The sequence below is a fragment of the Vipera berus genome (genome assembly GCF_964194415.1).
Source record: "Vipera berus genome assembly, chromosome: 3".
Classification (NCBI taxonomy): domain Eukaryota; kingdom Metazoa; phylum Chordata; class Lepidosauria; order Squamata; family Viperidae; genus Vipera; species Vipera berus.
Window position 1 is genome coordinate 70,796,176 of NC_138204.1, and position 21,909 is coordinate 70,818,084.

The 21,909-nt window shown below is 38.2% G+C and overlaps 1 protein-coding gene across 1 annotated transcript in view; it reads left to right on the forward strand.

Moving 5' to 3' along the window:
* The window catches only part of SGIP1 (SH3GL interacting endocytic adaptor 1), a gene marked incomplete at both ends in the record, with an annotated part of 128,204 nt that overhangs the window by 39,335 nt on the left and 66,960 nt on the right, over positions 1 to 21,909 (forward strand). Inside the window, 3 exons of the mRNA XM_081325489.1 lie at positions 12,851 to 12,914; positions 16,562 to 16,586; positions 20,878 to 20,955. Coding sequence (XP_081181615.1) covers positions 12,851 to 12,914; positions 16,562 to 16,586; positions 20,878 to 20,955 — 167 coding nt within the window. The remainder of the gene's footprint in view (positions 1 to 12,850; positions 12,915 to 16,561; positions 16,587 to 20,877; positions 20,956 to 21,909) is intronic.

The window sequence follows — 21,909 nt, forward strand, 5'->3', positions numbered from 1 at the left end:
CATTTAGGGCTTTATAGGTCATCACCAGCACCTTGAATCTCACCCGAAGGGCAACCGGAAGCCAATGCAGCTCGCGGAGTAGAGGTGTTACATGGGAGTATCGGGAAACCCCCATCACAACTCGCGCGGCCGCATTCTGCACCAGCTGAAGCCTCCGGGTGGTCCTCAAAGGCAGCCCCATGTAGAGAGCATTGCAGTAGTCTAAACGGGAGGTCACGAGTGCATGAGTGACTGTGCGTAGGGCATCTCGGTCCAGGTAGGGTCGCAACTGGCGCACCAGGCGAACCTGGGCAAAAGCCCCCCTGGTCACGGCTCCTATGTGATCTTCAAAATTGAGCCGTGAATCCAGGAGGACGCCCAAGTTGCGAGCCCTATCAACGGGGGGTAACACCTCACCCCCCATCGTTAGAGATGGAATAGTCTGGTTGACCCGAGATGCTGGTATGCACAGCCACTCAGTCTTGGCAGGATTGAAACGAAGCCTGTTTCTCCCCATCCAGACCCGGACCGCTTCCAGGCAACGGGACATCACAGCGAGCGCATCGCTGGGTTGGTTCGGGGTGAAACTGCTAGGGGAGGTTATCTATCAGTATGCTTTACAACAGATTTGTTTAGTGCACCAATTGCATCCTTTCCTGGACTGGGAGGCCTTGCTCACAGTCCCTCATGCCAATAGAGAAGAATATTTGTAGTTCAGGCTTGACATGAGGGGGTCTTTGATGGTCTCTGAGCTTGGTTGTTTTCTAGCAGACATTTCTTTACCCAAACCATGTAACTTTATCAGTGCTAGTAGGGAGTAGGGTTTTTCTCTCATTTTATACTCTGGCTTGCCCTGCCAGTATTTGTGGAAATGTCTTGGTGGTTCTTTGGTTGGGCTGTTTACTGTTAGCTTGTTTGACAGTTCCTTGATAAGCATATTGTTTGCTTCAGGATTGTTAGTCTAATTTTAACCTTGGCGTTAATCTCTGCTTGGTATTAATTGCTGCTAAGGAGGTATTCTGCTCTTTTTGTTCCCTTTTTGGCTTGTTGACTATCTCTTTTAAATGATATATAGATGTTGTTTATCTGTATGTGCCTGTTGATGGCCAACCTGTCAGCGTGCCAGGCTTCCAGGAATTGTGTAGCATTATTGGACTTGCCTTGGTCTAGAATGGTTACAGTTTCCCATTGGTACTAAAGTTCAGTTGTTCAGTTTATGAGTTAATAAATTCAGCGTCATGCTCATCTCATGAGAAAGATATTATGTTCAGCTACACTCTTTCAAGGCAGATTCAATGACCTAAATGATATTTTTCAACTCTGTGGTTCAATGATTCAATAGCTAATTCACTTTAAGCACAGTGCATATTAGCACTGCAATGTGCAAAATAGTCACATTATAATACTGAGCAATTGAGCATATGCACATGTTCTAAATCTGGGAAAAAGAGAATGTGAGACTTATTCTTTCCTTGTTCAAATTACCAATAGATTGACTCTGAGGTCGAATCTTTCACAGCAAACCGAGAAACTTCACAACAGTCAAGATATTTCAGCCATTAAAGAAAAAGAAAAGCTGAAACAGAAGGGCCCTGCCCAATGTTTAATAATCTGACAAAATGAATACTTCACACAGTTGTATATAAAATAACTCTTCTCTTCTTTGGGAATTCCTGCCATGCATATATTGGATCCAAGACATTCTAAGTACTTGATATGTCCTAAAAACTATTATTAGACTTCATTAAATCACTTATAGCTGTTTTAACAGGTTTCTTGTGATTTTTGCAGCTGAGATAGTCTGTTCTCAGCCACCTCCAGTTTGGTAGTTACAAAATTAATGATAATTTTAATTTGTTTTTATCTTTTTCTTCTCTATGTGGACAGATTTTATATCTCTCTCATAGTTTGTGGCTGTCACCTTTGTGCCAGAGCTTTCTTGGGAGTTATGTAAACATTTAAAAATAGATTTCCTCCAATAACAAAACACTAATCATCCATTAGTTGTGTTGTAAGTTTTAAATAAGAGAAATAAATGCCGTTTAGTACAATATTATTAATACATCTCCATGTATTAGTACAAGCCATTGCCTCTGTGACTAGACGACCATCTTGAATGAAAGCCAAGCTTTCATCTTTGTTGACTTGTTTATTTGTCAAATTTATATAGCTGCCCATCTCACAAATAAGTGACTCTGGGTAGCACACAAGGCTAAAAAATAGTTAATAAATATCAGTTGTTGTTATAATTATTATTACGACAGAAGAGAAGAAATATTGGGTGAAGATATGTTTATCATACAGATTGTCCTTGACATGCAGCTATTCTTTCAGTGGCCATTTGAAGTTATGATGATGCTAAACAAAGGGACTTACAATCTGTACCCAAAGTTATGGCCACTGCAATGCCCTGTGATCACAAGTTCATAATTTGGTTGCTTGACAATCTGCTCACCTTTACGACCACCTGCAGAGATGCAGCAACTCATCCCCACCCACCTGTCTTTTCCCCATCCTGCATCTTGGGCCTACTTCCTGCTTGGCTGGGTTCCCACAGGGTTTAAGTCTGCTTCCTGCCACATTGGGTTCCACACTCTTGAGCCTCCTTCCATCTTGCACCACTTACCTCTTCTGAAAATTGCTTTTCTGAAAGAGTGTCCAGACAATCCACCACACAACCTTCCTATACAGAAACTGTCTCACGCCATCCCAGAAGTGGGTGTCATTTTGGAAGGATTTTTGCATTTTTTAAAATTTTGAATTCTCAGATTGTAAGAATTGTGGCCACTTCCACAATGGTGCCCGCATCTGGGATGGCAAAAGGGAGCTTCTGTGTAGCAAGTCTGTGCAGTGCATCGACTGATTCTGTTTCACAGTATATGCCAGGTCAGTCCACTCATCAACAATTAAATCACAGATGAGGGAGGCCTCATTACAGACTGATCTGGCATTGAGAAGCAGCATCTGAAAGTCTGTGGAGTCTTTGAAAGCCTGGTGACTGGGTACAGGGACTGAGATCAAGGAGTTGGAACATGAAACTAATATGAGATTCTCAATCCCACAAATATGGCTCACCCCTTGTTTCTTGCCATATCTCCCCATGCCCATCACCATTACAATACTTTGGGCTGCCTATATCACCTACAGGCCACATTATCCTCCAATCCATGCCCCCCAATTTCTAAAGCTGGGATCATCTCATAATGCTCAATCCCATCCATCCCAGGAAAGGGAAGCTAGGCACCCTGACACACTTCAGCTTTATTGGCTCTCAGTGCCATCAGGGTGCCCAGTGTCCATCTCCCCCACTGTATCCACACACACACACATAGACATACATAAACACATCACAGGAACACATCAGAGGAACACCCTTCCTACTGATCTCACTAGTTGGTAAAGGTTTCCTTCCAATTTACCCCTACCCAACCAATGTTCACTTCTGGCTCTCACCCAAAGGAGGAGATCACTCAATCAAAGGTAGCTAGCTAGCAAATAAAGTCACACCTTGTGTGTTCAGCTCTTCTCTAGAGCCAACAGAGGGAAAGATAAGATGCAGTCTGTGGAAAAGAGGGTCTAGTTGCCTTGTCCTCCTTGCCTAGTCACCAATTTCCCTAGAGTCTAGAGTCCTGGACAGTCTCTTCAGATGAAGGGTCGCACAGAATCATATAGTCCACATGGGTACAGGCACTGGCAGAAAAAAGGGTGCAAACCCAAAAAACATGACCCCATAACAATCAGAGCTGCAAATGAAGCCCAAGCTATTCCTTCATCCAGCACCAGGTCCACAAGGACAACAGGCATGAACAGCAGCAGGTCCGCCAAAGCAACCAGGGTTGCAACCACAGTCCATCCTCCAGTCTCCTCCTCTAACCCGATCTCTAGCAATAGCAATAAAAGAATTGAGAATCGGTGAGAATCAGACTTCTGGCTGTTGGCAGAATTAGCCTGCAATATTGCATTCTAACCATTGCACCACCACAGCTCTAGCTGTTCCTCTGGCCTCCAGACTTCCTAGAGTGACTAATGTAAGCGATAAATGTGGCAAACGCACTAAGTCCATATGTACAGCAAAGCTGCCAGCCTGTTTCTTTTTTTATATATATAATATTTTATTAGTTTTCCAATATTTACAATAATATCTTTAAAAAGCAACGTGGTGTCCGAGTTACAATAATTCCGTTTCAAACAAATACATATTATTACAAATCTCCACATTGTTATAACCAATACTTCCTCTCTCTTTTTTCTTCGATATATACTATCTCTTATCTAAATTAACATATTTCTTATTGCTATCCATCAATCATTTAATAGTTTATTTTATTTTATTTTTTGAATATATATCCATCAATCTTTTAATATATTTCATATTTTAACATTCCATCTTTAAAACACCAAACACCTTATCTATTTTTTCTAGCTTTAATTTTACATTGATATTAAAATTAAAATGTTTAAGATTTCTCAATTTCATATTACTAAAAAAACCTCTTTTTCCTTTATACAATTCTCTTCAATACCTAGTAATGTAGTCCAGTTCTCATTTATCTCATTTCCATATCTATATCAATTATACAATATTTAAAATAGTAGTCATTAAGATACAAATCCCAAGGAGAAAAAAAAGAAAAGAAAAAAAGAAAAAGAAAAAAGAAAGAAAAAAGAAAAAGAAAAAAGGAGGACAATAAAATATTCTTGTTTCTCATTTATAGTTTCCACATATTAAAAATTAACCAAAATTTGTTCCATTTTAACATTCAATACATCATGTCTCTGCATCCAAATATATTAGTTACATTCTATTATTCTTAGCATATATACATCTTAACCCATATCATTTAGAAAAACTCAATATTTCAATGTTAATATTCATAAATTTGCATTTTGTTTTTTATTTTTATTAATTTTTATTAGTTAATCAATATTTTTATCTACTCATCAAAACATTCTCGTAATCCCAGTACCATCCTGTCTATTTTAATATTATCTATTTGGCCTCTTAAAAATGTTCATATTTCTTCAATCTTATTCTTGCTTTCTTCCTTTGCCATGTCATTTTATGCTTCTTTGCCTCAGGGTCATCAAAGCATTCTTGTATTACTATATCATATTGAAGTGGACCCCCAGTCTCCACCTTTGAAGAATTAAAGAATCTGCCAACAGCACCAAATCTTATTATTTTCACCTCTTGGTACAATTGTCCTGGTCCAAATAAACTTCCTTCCTTATTTTCTCCATCACCATCTTCAAAAACCTGTATTTGTTGACTATTTAATTCTTCTGCTGGTGTATTTAATTGTTCAATTTCTTCTGTTAAGTTCTGTCCCAGTAAAATATTAGTTGTAGTCACAGTTTGAATCTGAGTTTGTTTCATCGAGATACTTCCTAATTCTTTTCCAAAAGCTCTTATTTCATCACCAGCTGTAGAAAGGAGCTGATACGTTTGGTAAGATATTTCCCACAGAGCATGAATTTGTTTTTGAAACTCTTCCATTGTAAGCTTTCACATCTGATGTTCAAGGTTACTCTTTATCTTGTTTTCTTAAATATTTTCTTGGTTTTTTTTAAAGAGAAAGTCAGAATTGCAATTTCAAATTTAGCCACTGAGTGTCCCCCAAGTACTTTAAGAGTTCTTTTCTTTTGTTATTTCTTTCTTAAACATTCTTTTGTTTCCAAAAAACACCCCTGAGTTTGTTCGCCGCCTTCCAAAGGGAGGGTTAAATTCCCCCTCCCTCTCCACAGGGGGCAAAGTTCTTAGCAGCTTAATTAGGTGAAAAGAAGATGATTAAGGTACAAGAGAGGAATCTTACCCTCGTCTCTTCCACGCTGCTTTAATGTTGCCTGATGGTAGATTTGACTTTGGCTGTCTGCAGCCTAGGAGCTGGCCATATTCCTATGGTCAGTCTTTCATCCGCCGGTACAAAGGGAATGCAGGTACTAACGAGGGGGTTGCTGCCCTCCCGTGTTTCTGCAAAAGCCCCTTCTGTCTGGACACCCCTCCAGGGTGACTCTTCGGTCCTTTTAGGACCCCCCAGCGATGCGAATCTGGACGTGGAAGACAGGAGCCGTCCTCCAGGCGTCCATTTACACCTGTTGGCAAACCGGAAGTCCCCATGCCAGCCTGTTTCTCTAGCCAGTCCTGCACCCCATTTCTTTGGTCACCAACTCTCCAACAGGGACAGGACCTGTCAATGCCCCTCTGTCCCATTCCTTCCTCAAAACCCCCACTCTACCTAACATATAGGCATGACAATACAGCAAATGTGGCAGCACAGCTCAGTAGCAAACATAGCCCCATCCACCAGCTTCTCCAGCTGAGGAGATCCAAATTCAGGTCCAGTCAAGCAATCCATAGCAGTCCACATAGGTGCCAATCAAATCACTAAGGGGACCATCTTGATGTCTATGGAGATTCTCAATCATCTAGGTCATGGTTGTCTCAAAGATGCTTTCTCAAAAGGCAATTAGACTGTTTTTCCTTGAAGATGTTTTGCTTTTCATCCAAGACGTAGTCTCCAGTCAGAATTGAAGAAGCCTCCTGGATGAGAAATGAAACGTCTTCAGGGAAAATAAAAGAAAGTCCAGCTGCCTTTTGCAAAAGCACCTTTGGGATTTGTCTTGACTTCTGTTCTCTGCCACCATGTTGCATGTTGTTGTTTTTTTCATTTCTAGAATAATGCCACTGCCCTTATAAGAACAATTGTTAATGTGAACTAATTTAACATTGGCATGGTTTATACTTATTTGGCTTGTGTGGTACTGCATCTTCTTCTTAAAGCAAATGGATGAAATTTGGTATATAATATTTTTACTAGGCAGAGCTGAGCTAAGGTTTGAATTAAAGATTTTGCAGCTTATAGTATATTTTATTTCTCTGATAAAGACATATGAATGCAAGCAACCTGTCAGCTCCACAAGGTAAGCCAGATCAGGAAATCAATTCCGCAGGAAGACTCAAACTACTCTTATTGAGATTGTCTATAATACGGTAAAATAATCGTGCAAGTCTGATTGTGCGGCAACTCTTTCTCCTCTCATAGATCAGTAAATTAGGGAGATGTCTGCCTGAAATGTTATTTCAAAATGAATGAAATGTTATTTCACCCTGGACTTAAAAATGGTTTGGTCCCTTCTGCCTTGGCAACAAATCCTGCATATCTGCATCAAGGTCATCTTCTCTACTGTCTACAACACTCAACACACTAGAATCTGAGGATACCAGTCTGAAACCTAAAACTGTGGTATGAAACTATGGTCAAGTATTATTTTCCTTGTATAACTGTCTTTAAACAGCAGTCATAAAAACTCTGGTTTACTTGATCAGAAAAAGCCTTAATTCTATATTCTGTAGACAAAAATGTCTCAGATGATTACTGGTGTATCCATTGTAGACCTTGCAACTAAGGTGAGTAGACTGTGTATACCTATATTTATTTTTTTATTTATTTTAATTCCATTTATATCCCGCCCTTCTCCGAAGACTCAGGGTGGCTTACAAGCTTAGCAGTAGCCTTCATTCTATGTATATGCCTGCTTATTAGGGCTTTCACACACACCCCCAAGCGGCATTATTACAAAGTCAGCTTAATTGCCCCCAACAATCTGGGTCCTCATTTTACCTACCTCGGAAGGATGGAAGGCTGAGTCAACCTTGAGCCTGGTGGGATGCGAACCTGCACTAATTGCAGGCAGCTGGTGTTACTTAGGGAGGCATTAGCCCACTGCTCCACCAAGGCTCTATATAAGAAAATCTACAAAGCACTGCAGGAAAGATAAATTAATCCTTAAAAAGGCAATATATTCATTGATGGGGCAGGTAAGACAGGTGTTTTTTTTAAAAAAAGTGAATGATTTGTACAGCATCTGCAGAGGAAAAGGTAGAAAATGAAGACATGCATTTTCTACATGCTGAATTGCCCTGAACAGTTTGTTACAACTCTTCCAGAGAATTCAACTGCATGTCTGGAGTTGAATCACAAGAAAGAAGGATACTTTTCTGAGGGGAGAGAGTGTTTCCACATCTCATCTCTTACACAGTAGTGGTGGAAACAATATAAATATGCAAAAGGGCTGCAGAGATTGAATATACGTACTGCAAACAACTTTTATGGTTTCACTTGAATTTCATGAAATGTTTTCCTCTACCTCCAACCTGGAATAACTAATAAATTGCTAATATAGTAAAAGAAAACAAACTGCCTAGAATTAGCTGTCCTCATAACCATTTCTGACTCTAAAGAAAAATATGGCAATATTGCTACAGTCCATCAAGAGTGGGTTGCAAATCACTGTTTGAGGGAGTGTTTAAACATTTGTACTTTCTTCTTACTCCTCCTCCTCCTCCTCCTCCTCCTCCTCCTCCTCCTCCTCTTCTTCTTCTTCTTCTTCTTCTTCTTCTTCTTCTTCTTCTTCTTCTTCTTCTTCTTCTTCTTCTTCTTCTTCTTCTTCTTCTTCTTCCTCCTCCTCCTCCTCCTCTCTGCTAAAATGTAGTTGAGGGATAGTTGTGTGATCACTTAAAAATAACAATTTATCACCTTTCTTTCAAATAATTCTCAATCTAATAGTTTTCCTCTTATAAGCAAGTGAGAATCCAGTGCAAACCGGCCATCTGCCTTTATGGAAATACAGAGATGGTTATAATATCTCACTATTGATGGTGTCGGTGACAACTTGGTGATATCAAAGAAATTATCTGATTAATCTGGAGGGAGTGTGATACGTGTTTAATTTGAATATTCTATTGCAAATATGTTGTGTCTTTATTCTTTTTTTATTGTTTTAATACCTTCAAGTTAATACTGACTTCTGGTGATTGCCTGGACTAATCCCTGCAGTTCTGGGAAGACTTTGGAAGTGGTCTGCCACTGTCTGCTCTCTAGGGTTGAGAGAGACTGACTGGCCCAAGGTTATTCAGGTGGCTTTGTGCCTATGGTCCTGTCTCCAGGTTTCTAGTCTGGTGCCTTAACTACACCAAACTGGCTTTCATTATGTTTACTTACAATTCTGTATGACTCTGGATCTTGATATTTAAACTATTAGCCATCTAGTCATCTATACTTTCTAATATTCTAACTTAAATTCAGAGTTATGTATTTTCAGTTTGTACTAAAAAGGCTATTGTCTCATGCCAGCATTTCTAAGCATTTTAGCATTAGTCCCCTCCATGTGACATCAGCAATTCTTTCTTGTAAATGAGTTCAGTAAAATATTAATGAGCGTATCAAATTGCCATGCCAACCAATCAAATTGTTCTTGTGTCTCTGAAGATAATTGTCTCCTTTTCTTTTTCCCCCAATAATGAAATACATCAAAGAAGTCAGGAAAATACAAAGCATTATTTGACTGCACACTAAATTTACATCAAAATATTTCTGTATCATTCAAGCTCTGAAAATACTAGGAATGCTTTAAATACCTGGATTATATTGCTGTATGCAATTCGAGCTGGTGTAGTGCCTTGTACAAAAAATGAAATATATTTAATTAATAATAATGAAATGGGCCTCATACATATACACTCCATCCTCTCCTTTCTAGTTTGCCGCAAAGGTTAATATTATACCTGAACTAGGGAACAATGATAATAGTAACATGTTGCTTGTCACACAAGCTAAGGAAGAATGAAGTTGCACTGTGGATAAAAATGAAGGAGAAAAGAAAGAACATGTGTGTTCAAAGCTCCAGAATTAGTGTAATTAATTTCTGTTTCCTGCTTATAGTTAACTATGAATATTCAAAGATAATAACTATAATCGGTGTGCTTTCAAGATCAAAGCACTTTATGCTGGGGTTACAATATTTTTTCCATTATTATTTTGATACACAGAATGGCGCAAATAGAATTACTTTGTGTAGGCACATAATCTTAGAGTGCTCTTTAGAATCAGAAATGATTGCACTATTTTTTTTAATCTTTTTCAAATAACTAAACTGAATGATCAGCAGGTACAGTAATATTTTCAAAGATCAAAAAAAAGCATCCAATATATTTTGTCACCTTGTACAGTGGAGACAAAGACTGAAAGTCAGTGATTTTGATTCCTGTGAAAGCTAATGAATTATACAGTGCGTAGTCTCCATACTCCAATTTAATCTTTCAAAATGTACAAGACATGAAAATGTGTATAAATTCATATTATTAATGCTTTCTGTTAAGATTATGTAACAAAGTGCAGCTCTTGATTAGGTTGGTGGAAAGATTCTTCTAAAATTCCACTTTGTACCATGCAGCAAATTTCTCCACCAGCCGATCTGACAGGGAAATTGTTTAGTTTTAAATGTGGATGTTAACCTGCTGTGTAGAAAGCATGTATTTCTGCCTATTCCCACATCAATTACTTCTGCATAAAACAGAGAAGTACAAGAATTTCAATATGCTTTTAGACAATACCATTTGATTTTAGAATATTCAGATTTAGATCTCTATTTTCATCTCGGGCTTCTTATTCATTTGCTCCCTGGGCTATCTGTCTTATTGCAACCTTAGAATTGTCACTTAAATATGCTTAGTAAAAGAAAGAAACCATTATTATATATTGGGTTTCTAATAGGAATTTGTCATGCAACTGCAATTAAAGTATATCATATGGAACATGAGGCTTCCTTATATTTAAGATGCAATTATTATTGTTGTTGTTATTCCCCCTAAATAATGGCAAGTGTGTTTGTAAATACCTTTATTATATAAAGTATAAAGACTCAGAACTGCTGTTCCTGGCTGCCATGAATAGCAAATGCAGATTTAGAATTGACTCCTGGTCAAAATGTGTGTTTCAATTTTACCTTTGCAGTAGCCTGGTCTGGTTACACAATGCCTAGAATATCAGATTTTTCTTCTCTGCTTCCCCTCTCAGTCCTTAAGCATCTGTCCTTCTGATGACCCCGTTGCCCCAGCAAGCTAACACAGTTGTGCAGACTCTACTCTCTAAAGATACTTTCAGGAAATGAGGGTGTGTTTGTGTAGCAAGACAATCATTAGTTTGGCCTCTGGAGGTTAAATGGGTGGGTATCACTGTAGCAACAAGTTGTGAGCAACCTCTGCAAAGCTAAGAAAAGCTGTTTCTCTTCTGGCTTACACAAATGTGCATGTAAACGTGCTTAAGGAGGCTTTGGTGAGGTTGTCATCTTCCTCCAAGGATTGGAAAAGGAGATGGATTGTACCACAGGGAAAAGTGTACAGAATCACCTGCACCCCTAAGCTAGGTGGGGACAGGTGCAATGCTTCTTTTCCCAGCATTGTATTGCAACAAAGGCAGAACTGATAGTGGCAATCAATAATATTTATTTGGTCAATGATCAGCAGAAATTTATAAGAACAAAAGCAAAGTGAAGCAAGTAAATACAATAGTAATCCTACAAGTATCAGAATATATCATAGAATACAACATTTACTCCTCTGTTATTATGTTAATACAATTGTTACCCGGGTGATAAATCTACAACAATTGATAAGTTTAAAACAAAAATAACAACTGCATATCCCCTGCAGTTTATTAGTTAAGATACTAAATAGATTTATAGGAAAAGGACTAAATAACAACCTGCTGCAGGCAGGGTTTTTTTAAAAAAAAAAATCTACCAAAGTAGAAGTCCATGAAACAACTTTTTAGCTCTAGAAGAGTGCTGTAATGACCTTGCCTTTTGTATTTAGGTTTTTTATTATTATTATTCTCAGTTTGATAAAATGAACTTTTTCATTTGCTTATCTTTTTTCAAAGAGAGGAAACATAATTTAATTACTGAATAACTACAGATGGCCAACATACCTTCCTCTCCCTATTTTCGCAACAACACAACAACCCTGTGAAATGGATTGGGCTGAGAGAGTGATTGGTCCAAAGTCACCTAGCTGACTTTCATGCCTAAGGCAGGAGTAGAACTCACAGTCTCCTAGTTTCAAGGCCAGCACCTTTACCACTAAACCATATGGGCTCTTCTCCTCTTAGGAGAAGTTTTGGATATTGTTCTCTTTTGCCGTTAACAAATATAAGGTAAAGGTAAAGGTTCCCCCGCACATGCGTGCTAGTCGTTTCCAACTCTAGGGGCCGGTGCTCATCTCCGTTTCAAACCCGAAGAGCCAGTGCTTGTCCGAGGACATCTCCGTGGTCATGTGGCTGGCATGACTAGACGCCAAAAGCGCACGGAACGCTGTTACCTTCCCACCATAGTGGTCCCTATTTTTCTACTTGCATTTTTACGTGCTTTTGAACTGCTAGGTTGGCAGAAGCTGGTATGAGTAACAGGCGCTCACTCTGTTACGCGGCACTCGGGATTCGACCCGCCAAACTGCCAACCTTCTGATCAACAAGCTCAGCGTCCTAACCCACTGAGCCACCGCGTCCCTTAACAAATATAAATAATGTCAATTAATCAAAACTGTTTGCTTTTATAATGTGTGTGTTTGTATATGTGTGTGAATTTCTTAATATAGAAAATTATGACAGGAAAACCAAAACAGCATTTTCTAAACAGCTTGTAAAAACATATCAAAAATATATCTATTTCTTAAAATATTTAGTTTTATTTACTCTGCTGAGGGAGTTTATCATTTATAACTGAGTCCTGGATGGAACCATTCTTCACTTGCAATTGTCTATTAAGCCAGTAAAACTCAATAGTAAATCATACCAAAATTCCTTTTGTGTGGAAAAAAAGTCCTTTACATTCTGTGCTTTAATTGTGCAGTGTAATATAAAGCCCTCTATTCATTACATGGCAATAGTGTTTATTTTTAAAACACAGCTCTCTATATGCTTCAGTGAGACTTAACTTCCAAGTATTGGACTGCCTGCTAAGCCATCTACTGTATTACTTAGCCAAGTTTAAACCTGGCTGATATAGTCCATTATTTTTTCTCCTATCTCCACAGGATTGAAAAAACGTACAAGGAAAGCCTTTGGAATACGGAAGAAAGAAAAGGATACCGATTCCACGTAAGTATGTACTGTGAATTAACACTCTGAAGATTAACAGAGAGAGTTAGATTAAATCCAGTCCTATCCTTAGAACAGTGCCCTCTAATGGGATCTAGGTGGTATGCCTTCCCTCTCATGATTCCTGGCCTCCTGAGCATACAAGTAAATAAAAATAAATACATAAAATTCAAGGCAGCGAACATATCCACAACATCTTCCTCACTCCTATTTTCCACACAACAACAGTCCTGTGAGGTGGGTTTGGCTGAGAAAGAGTGACTGGCCTAAAATTCCCCAGGTGGGCTTCATGGCGAAGACAGGATTTGAACTTATAGTCTCCTGCTTTCTAGCTTGGTGACTTAACTTCAATTTGAACTGATTCAAGGTCCTGAGTTGGGAGTATGTCCCTTGATGGCAATTTTATATACCATGAATTATTTTAGTTGGTGTTGTTCTCATCTGTTTATCTAGGATATACCATATTTCCGTTTTTGTGATTTTGAATTTATTTTTAATTGTCATTCAAAGTAATTTTTAGTTGGTTGGGTGGCCCCTATCAATATGAATTGTAAACAAACACACAAATACATAACTAGAACTGTTTCGTGAATGAGGCTGTTTTACACAAACAGTTACTCATTTCTCAAAAGCTGATTCCCTGATAGTATCACTATTTATTTATTTATTTATTTTTGGGACTTATATGCCGCCCTATCTCCCGAAGGACTCAGGGCGGCTAACAACAATAAAAACAACAATACAAAAGTTAAAAGAAATTGAATAAACAGCCCCAATAAATAAGTTAAAGTAAACAATTAAAAATTAAAAAACATTTTAAAAAACCCTGTCATCAGTCCAGGTCAGCCTGATGAAAAAGGAAAGTTTTAAGGCCGCGGCGAAAGGACCAGAGATCTGGGGCCATCCAGAGCTCAAGGGGGAGTTGATTCCACAGGGCTGGTGCTCCCACAGAGAAGGCCCTCCCCCTGGGGGTCGCCAGCCGACATTGTCTAGCCGATGGCACCCTGAGGAGGCCCTCTCTGTGTGAGCGCAGTGGGCGATGGGAAGTCGTTCCCGGCAGCAGACGGTCCTGCAAATATCCCGGGCCTAGGCCATGTAGGGCTTTAAAGGTAAGTACCAGCACCTTAAATCTCACCCGGAAGACAACCGGTAACCAATGCAGCTCATGCAGGAGGGGTGTAATATGGGAGTATCGGGATGCTCCCATCACTACCCGCGCGGCCGCATTCTGCACCAGCTGGAGCCTCCGGGTGGTCTTCAAGGGCTGCCCCATGTAGAGAGCATTGCACTATATTTTATCTAAACTGCCAAAGGGGTGAAGGTTGAAAGTTTGATTGAATTCTTTCAACTCTGTCAGTATAGAGACTTACTGCAAGTAGAAGCCAAATTCTCAAAAAAGAAAGCTGATGTTAGATGTCCATGAAGAATTGTCTTGCTTTTTCAGTTATATCACAGGATCCTATTGTTGGTTTAGAAGAGTTTTTGAAATGAAACTGTTTCCCATGGTGCAGTACTTAGCAGTTCCTGGATGATGTGTGAGGAAAAAAATTGCAGCTTTCTGTTTCTCGAAGACATTTTTCCCCACCTTATTTCCTTGAAAGTTTTCATAGCAAATATCAGAAAAACTAAAAAAATAGGAAAGTGAAGAAGTCAAGGAGATTCACAAGAACGTTTGCATTTTGACATGTGTGGAAATGCTTTTCATCATTCTGCACCAAGCTTTTAGAGTACTTGATTACTGCTGATCAAGTGCCTTTAATTATGTTTATTTAACAAGATTTAAATGATGTTTTGGAATAATATATAAAATAAAGTAATTTCTATAGATTAAAATTATGGAGTAGTTTATCAAATCTGTTGGATGCATCACCTCCTCTCACCAAATAGTTTAAATGTGCAGAATAGAAGAAATATCATCCATTGTCCCATTTTTCATCCCTATTCTGCTTTGTTAAGTATATGCATAGGTTAAAGCTGGAATAAACTAAAAACTGGAATAATCCCTTTAGGATTCTCCATGCTGATTATCTACAGCAGGGGTGTCAAACTCACAACGTCACGTGACGTGTCGTGAAGTATCACGACTTTTTTTGCCATTTCTGGCCATGGGGTGAGCACGGTTTCGCTATGATGCACGCAGCCTGCGGGCTGGCAGTTTGACACCCCTGACCTACAGTATTGTTTTCAATGGTTCTGGAAAGTTTTGTCCTGCCCAAAATGTGAGGCCAAGTTTCACATAAGAGCTAAAACTTTACTACAGACTTGGTTTGACTAAATTCCTTAGTAACATGCTAGAGGAAGATGCTTTGCAGCTATTCATAAGATCCACTTAAAGTGACAAAGGGGAGCCCCATTCAGTGCATTGAAACTCCTGGACTTTTCAGCCTATTGAACATATGAGGCAGCAGGTTAAAGATAGAAAACATGCATGTGTTTGTATGTTTGCATATGTATGGATGTGGACTAAAAAAGGAAAATAGTGGAGGCAAATCAACTAAGAAATCAAATGTCCAATTGGTGTTAGCGCACAGGCTGTTTCTTAGCACCAGATTAAGGAGGCCCATAAAACAGTTGAGGCAGACTATCTGCATCACTAATGCAGATTGTAGCCTAGGGCTCTCAGCTGAAATTATCTAAATGAATTTAAACATGCTCATTGAATTCAGATCCCAAATTCTCTATCCACAAAGATGTAAGAGTTTTAAAAACTACTGAAACCCCCCCCAAAATTTCTGATAACAAATGTTATTAATGATGTCAGCCTTCATGAGCTGCAGCTCATTCCATCAGATTAATTTAACAATTTTTTTGAAATTCGTTCTTGAATTCGTTCTGTTGCATGTATAAGGCCTATTATAAGGTTATGTTATTGCTTATGCCATTGGAAGGAAGGAAGAAATCTGCATCAACCACTAGAAAATGTGGTTTAAGAGAGAGAGCTAAATTATGCAAAAAATCCATTTCAATCTGTACAAACTGAAAGGTATTTGAGGTCATAATCATATGTTATTTTAAGTGAGAAGATTCAAAGTAACATATCAAATTTGGTATCCCTAAGCTCTGCCTGACTTTTGTTTGTATTACACCTTATCTTCATTTACAAAGTATATGGGACCTAAAAGGTAAAGGTAAAGGTTCCCCTGCACATGCGTGCTAGTCGTTTCCAACTCTAGGGGCCGGTGCTCATCTCCGTTTCAAAGCCGAAGAGCCAGCGCTTGTCCGAGGACATCTCCGTGGTCATGTGGCCGGCATGACTAGACGCCAAAGGCGCACGGAACGCTGTTACCTTCCCACCGTAGTGGTCCCTATTTTTCTACTTGCATTTTTACGTGCTTTCGAACTGCTAGGTTGGCAGAAGCTGGGACGAGTAACAGGCGCTCACTCTGTTACGCGGCACTCGGGATTCGACCCGCCAAACTGCCGACCTTCTGATCGACAAGCTCAGCGTCCTAACCCACTGAGCCACCGCGTCCCTTACATATGGGACCTAGTAATAGGCAAAGAAAATGGGAACATTTTTAAAAGTGTATTTTTAAAAAGTATGATCATTTTCAGTGCAGCTGTTTTATTGAGCAGTGGTGATAATTAAATTAATGTAGATCTTTGGATTCCTTATAGTAATGGAATGTATTTTCATTTTATTACAGAGGATCACCAGACCGAGATGGAACTGTAAGTTTTAAAGATATTTCTTTTTGAAATTAGCCTTTATTTTGAATTAGGTATATTCAATAGAAAATATGCCTTCAGTATTCTTGAATCTTCTTCCCTATTTCTATTTTAATACTTTGAATATATTAAGTATATTCTATAGTTGGTATAGAACAGGCATGTCAAACTGCCGGCCCACGGGCGGGATGCATCATTCCGAAACTGCACCCACTCCATTGCCAGCAATGGGGAAAAAGTCCCAATACATTGCTCAATGTCATGTGACATCATGAGTTTGACATGCCTGATATAGAATATTCTATATCCTAAATTAGAAATATATTGAAAACTATAATTTTCAATATATTCTGATTTTACTTGAATCCAGTTTCCTTCTCAAATTTGCAGACAAATCTTTTTCTTGCAGTATTTTTTTCTCACAAAATCTTCCCATATGAAATAATTACTGCACTGAACAATATACAAACAGTTTAAAATACCATATGAAGATTTAAAATTGGAAAATCAGTTTTTGCAATTGAGGAAATCAACTGAAGGTAATCACAACCAGAGGAAAATAGAAATAGGAAAGAAGGGCTGCTCTTAAATTATTGTTGCTGTCTTTTATGGTCTCATATATGCTAGAAAGAAACTTACCTCGGCTATTAGACTTTATGTTTGCAATAAAGAATGTTGGGCTCAGATACAAATTTAGCTTTGTTTTATATTGATTCCTGGTTTAGAAGACTTCTTCATATTTATCTGGTGAAAAATCTAAGAAAAAAAATGGGGGTAATTGTTGACTAGTGCTCAATAGATCTTCACAAACAGAACGAAGACCCAGAAATTATGAGTCCTAAGGGCCTTTCCAGATGATAATTTTCTGAAGAGTGAATGAACTTCTAGTTCATGGCTTATGAGCTGGATTCATGAAGTCCAACTGATGTCCCCCCCCCCAAAAAAAAGCATTTCCCCAGCATGTTTATGTTACTGGAGAATGTGGGTTCTTCTAGCTGGCATGTTCTTCTTGCTTTGGGGAAAATGCTGTATTGGTGGAATTGTGGACTGAATCACATAAAAGCTGTCTCATTATTAATGACCAGCATACCTTACCTATTATTTTATGATTCCTGATTGAAAGTTTCTCCTTTTTTAAAAAAAAAGTTTCTGTAATCCCTTACACAATACAGAAATACAGAATTCCATGTGTTTATCCTTTTTAAGAAGTGATAAACATAAAGCATGTTTTTATTTCCTTTTTAAAGTAATTGTCTATTATAAAAATGGTTTTTTTAATTGAGTTCTTAGTTTGGAAGGCTTTATTAATATAGAAGTGCATGCCTTCTAGATACCTTTTTTAAAAAGTATCTTCTGTGAAGTAAGGTATCTTTTGCTTCCTCACAGCTACACTTCTTACTAGTGATCTTAGATGAGACTGAGCTTTGTCTTCTGGAAAGGTCCCAATACAATTTTTTGCTGGCCTAACTTTTTGAACATCTGACCCAAGATCCTTAATCCTCCCACCTTAACTTAATTGCTTTCCAGCTCAATAGCAGTGGTTTCAGAAGAACTGAATTGGGTAGAAACGCTTGTAGCTGCAATCATAGCTTGAAAAAAGCTGGCATCTACACATCATTCTGCATCCCCATTGTGTCCGCTCATTGCTTTTAGGGTTTTTTTGTCTTTTTAAACAAAAGTAGACCACACCTGGAACACTTATGTTTAACAGTTTGGTCAAAGCTCTGTTCAGCAGCAGAAGAAGAAAAAAGACATAGACTTTCCTAACTTGCAAGCTGACTCATTCCTTAGGTCCAATTTGTACTGCAGACTACTCTGTACTGATAGTTCAAACTAGCGGTTCTTGAACTGCTTGAGGAATTACACCTTTTCCCAGTCTTGACTAATCTCATTCATTCATTCATTCATTCATTCATTCATTCATTCATTCATTCATTCATTCATTCATTCAATCAATCAATTTATTTCTATGGCCACTGATCTCAGTCAATGAATCTGGGCAGTTTACAAACAATAAAAACAATAAAAACAGTCAAACCAATAAAATCACTAAACACGTCAAAGTGAAATATACATAGGAGCAAGATACTTGACTAGTTAGCAACAGGTCTTATGAAAAGCTAACAGGGTTTGGGGTCATTCTGATCTCTGAAAGAAAAATGTTCCATAGAGCAAGGGCCACTGCAGAAAAAGCTCATGTTCTGGTCCTGCCAGCTGTCATGCTTTGACTGAGGGGATCTACAGCATGCTTATTCCGCTGGACCTGGTTAGACAGGTAGAGACTCTTTAAAAAAAAATTTCCCTCAGATACTCTGGTCCCAAGCCATGTAAGGCTTTAAAGGCAATCCACCAATGCCTTGAATTTCACCTGGAAACACACCAGTAACCAGTGCAGCTCACATAGAAGTAGTGTTATGTGTGCCATATATCTGGCAGCATTTACTATCCATGCAGCTGCATTCTGCACCAGTTAGAGTCATTACTCCCACAAAAAAAGGCTCTATTGTTTTACACAAGCATCTCAGTAGTAGTTGTCTCAATCCAGATCTTCAACTCACAAACAAGTAATTATGAATTGTTCCATTGCTCCCAAGATATGCCAAATTATCAGTTTGGATAATTATCCCCAGTTTAACCACCACTGATCTAAGCATAAGAAAGAGGTGATAGCTTTCCTGGAGCTGCTATTAGACACAGAGGCAAGAAAATGCAGTCCTTTCTTTAAACACATTCCAGCTTGCCTACATCATTCTGAAAGTGGAGCCCATAGGTTTTGCATATAGCATGTGCATCATGACTTTGTCACACATAAGGAACAGTTGTGTTCTTGGATCTCAATGTTTGAAGCAAATACAGAAGTCAGATCATTTGCATGATGATGTCACGACAGATGTGTTGTCCTTTGCCCTCCTTATCCTCTTACAAATACCCTAGAATCTGTGTTTTGCCCTTGCCATAATTTACTAGCAACATGGGGAGACAAGTAGTTTATATTGAAGAAATAAATGGAGGAAAGAGTGAGTCTTCCCTGCCACTACTCGCTGTCTTGATCTATTTTAACTTCCCATTTTCTGCAATTTTGGTTAGTGGATTATTTTTTAACAGCAAAACACAACTTAGAATCTTTTTCCACACGACTTAGAATTTGGCTCACACTATTTAAATGAAATCAAACCTTTATTAAGTTTATAGACCAGCATTGACTCAGACAGATATATTTCCATTAAATCAGCCATACTGAATTTGTGCTCATATAGTTTTCCGTTCCTCCCATCTTTCCATTTTCAAGCAAAATCATATTTCTGTAAACCTTAAAATGACAAAGGGAGCTATCAAACCTGAAACTGAAGATTATTCTTATCTAATCATTTTGCACTCTTTCAAATGACATTATTTGCTATTGTATAGTTGTGTAATATGTGCTAAATGTCTCTTAAAATGGTATAAGTACTTTTCTTGCTTTGTGGGACATGTTTACTCTGAGTAGGATGATTGGGGCTACATTCCAGTCAGTGGATTTCCCATCAAGCTGAATTTTGTTCCTAGTTTCAAAGTTTGATATTATAAAAAGGTAAAGGTTCCCCCGCACGTGCGTACTAGTCATTTCCAACTCTATCTAAGAAGAGGTGTTTATTTTGTAAACTCAGGGATTAATTGCAAGTTTCTGGATGTAGCATCTCCATTATTACAAGACAGACTTCCCATTTTTTTACAGTTTTTATTCCATCTTGACATACAATCAATGACTACAATTTCTAGTCATAAGAAAATACCATCTTTCCTGCAACTATTCAAAACTTACTTAACACAAAAATACAATTGACCTTTTTTCTTATAGACAAACAGGTTGAATGTAGGACCACATCCCTTTTAGATAGTTCAAAGATTGCTTAATTAAATTATTCCTAAGATTGATCTGCCCAGTTTAATTGGAAAAAGATATACTGCATTGAGATACAAAATTGAAAAAGTTATTGACTGATGAAAAAAACAGTGGAGGAAGGTTTGGTTTTGAAATACATAGCAATCTAAAGTTCGGTTAATAGATCATGACATGGTATTTAAAATCATGATAGCTGTCAACTGAATTCCCTTACAATGACTAACTTCTGCTGAATGGAGCAGTGCTGTATGTTCCAAAATAGTCTGCTGATAGCAACATTAATTTGGCATATATTGCCTTCAGAAAGCGCATTTTCAGCTTGCTTACTCCATGTGGTTTCATGTATTTTTTTTAAGTTAAACCACCAAACACTTTAACCCTTTTTCTATAAAAAAACAAAATCCATTCCAGCCACCCAGCCCTCATCCTCATGATCCATCCTACAATAGCAAACCAGAATGTGCCCAGGAAGTTGGAAAAGCAGTTTCGGTAAGAATGTGAATATTGGCTTAAAGCTTCAAGTGGGTTGGTTACAATAATGTTGAAACTTGAACAGCTTTGTTTTTCTTTAAAATACACAAATGCATGTTTGATAGTCTCCACATGTTACTTATTTCAATGTACTTTCACCTTTGGTGTTCTAGATAGGATGATTAGCTCTTTGCTTTTACACAAACTACAGTCGAAGTGGTGTAGCTCTTTGTAATTGACAGGTGGATTGTTGTCAATGAACAGATTTTCTATGTGCTGTCTAAGGTTGTCTGGTATGGCATGCGGTGTGCCAATAGCCACTGCGGCAATCATGGATGGTTCTTATGTGTTTCTACTGTATGTTCATATTTGTTTATTTGATTTTTATCCCGCCTTTATTATTTTGTTAAATAACTCAAGGCAGTGAACATACCTAATACTCCTTTCTTTTCCTATTTTCCCCACAACAACAACCTTTGAGATGGGTTGGGATGGTAGAGAGTGACTGGCCAAAGTCAGCTGGCTGTCGTGCTTAAGGCAGGACTAGAACTCCTGCTTTCTAGGCTAGCACCTTAAAGCATATAAATACCTAATTATGTTTAGATAATAATTAGTGCTTTGTAATAAAAGGATTGGGGGACAATTAACTAATAATGGCTGGTCATGCTATAATCTTTTGATTTTAATTTTCAGATCCTTATACTTCTTCTCCAATTCTTTGTCTTCTATTCCTCAATCCCTGAAAATTGCCACATCAATTATCTGCATTTTCTTCATTTCAATCACAGTTAGGCCTGGTGTGTTATGAGCCAAGAACTTAACCGTTTATATTTGGATATCCCACAGTATAACTCAGCATTCTTTCTCTCAATGACTTCAGGGTCTTAGGCTAAGACGCCTACAAACCTGCTATATGAGCCTACGACTCAGGGTGGCAGGAATTAAATCTGGGACTTTTGCCACTGAGTTATC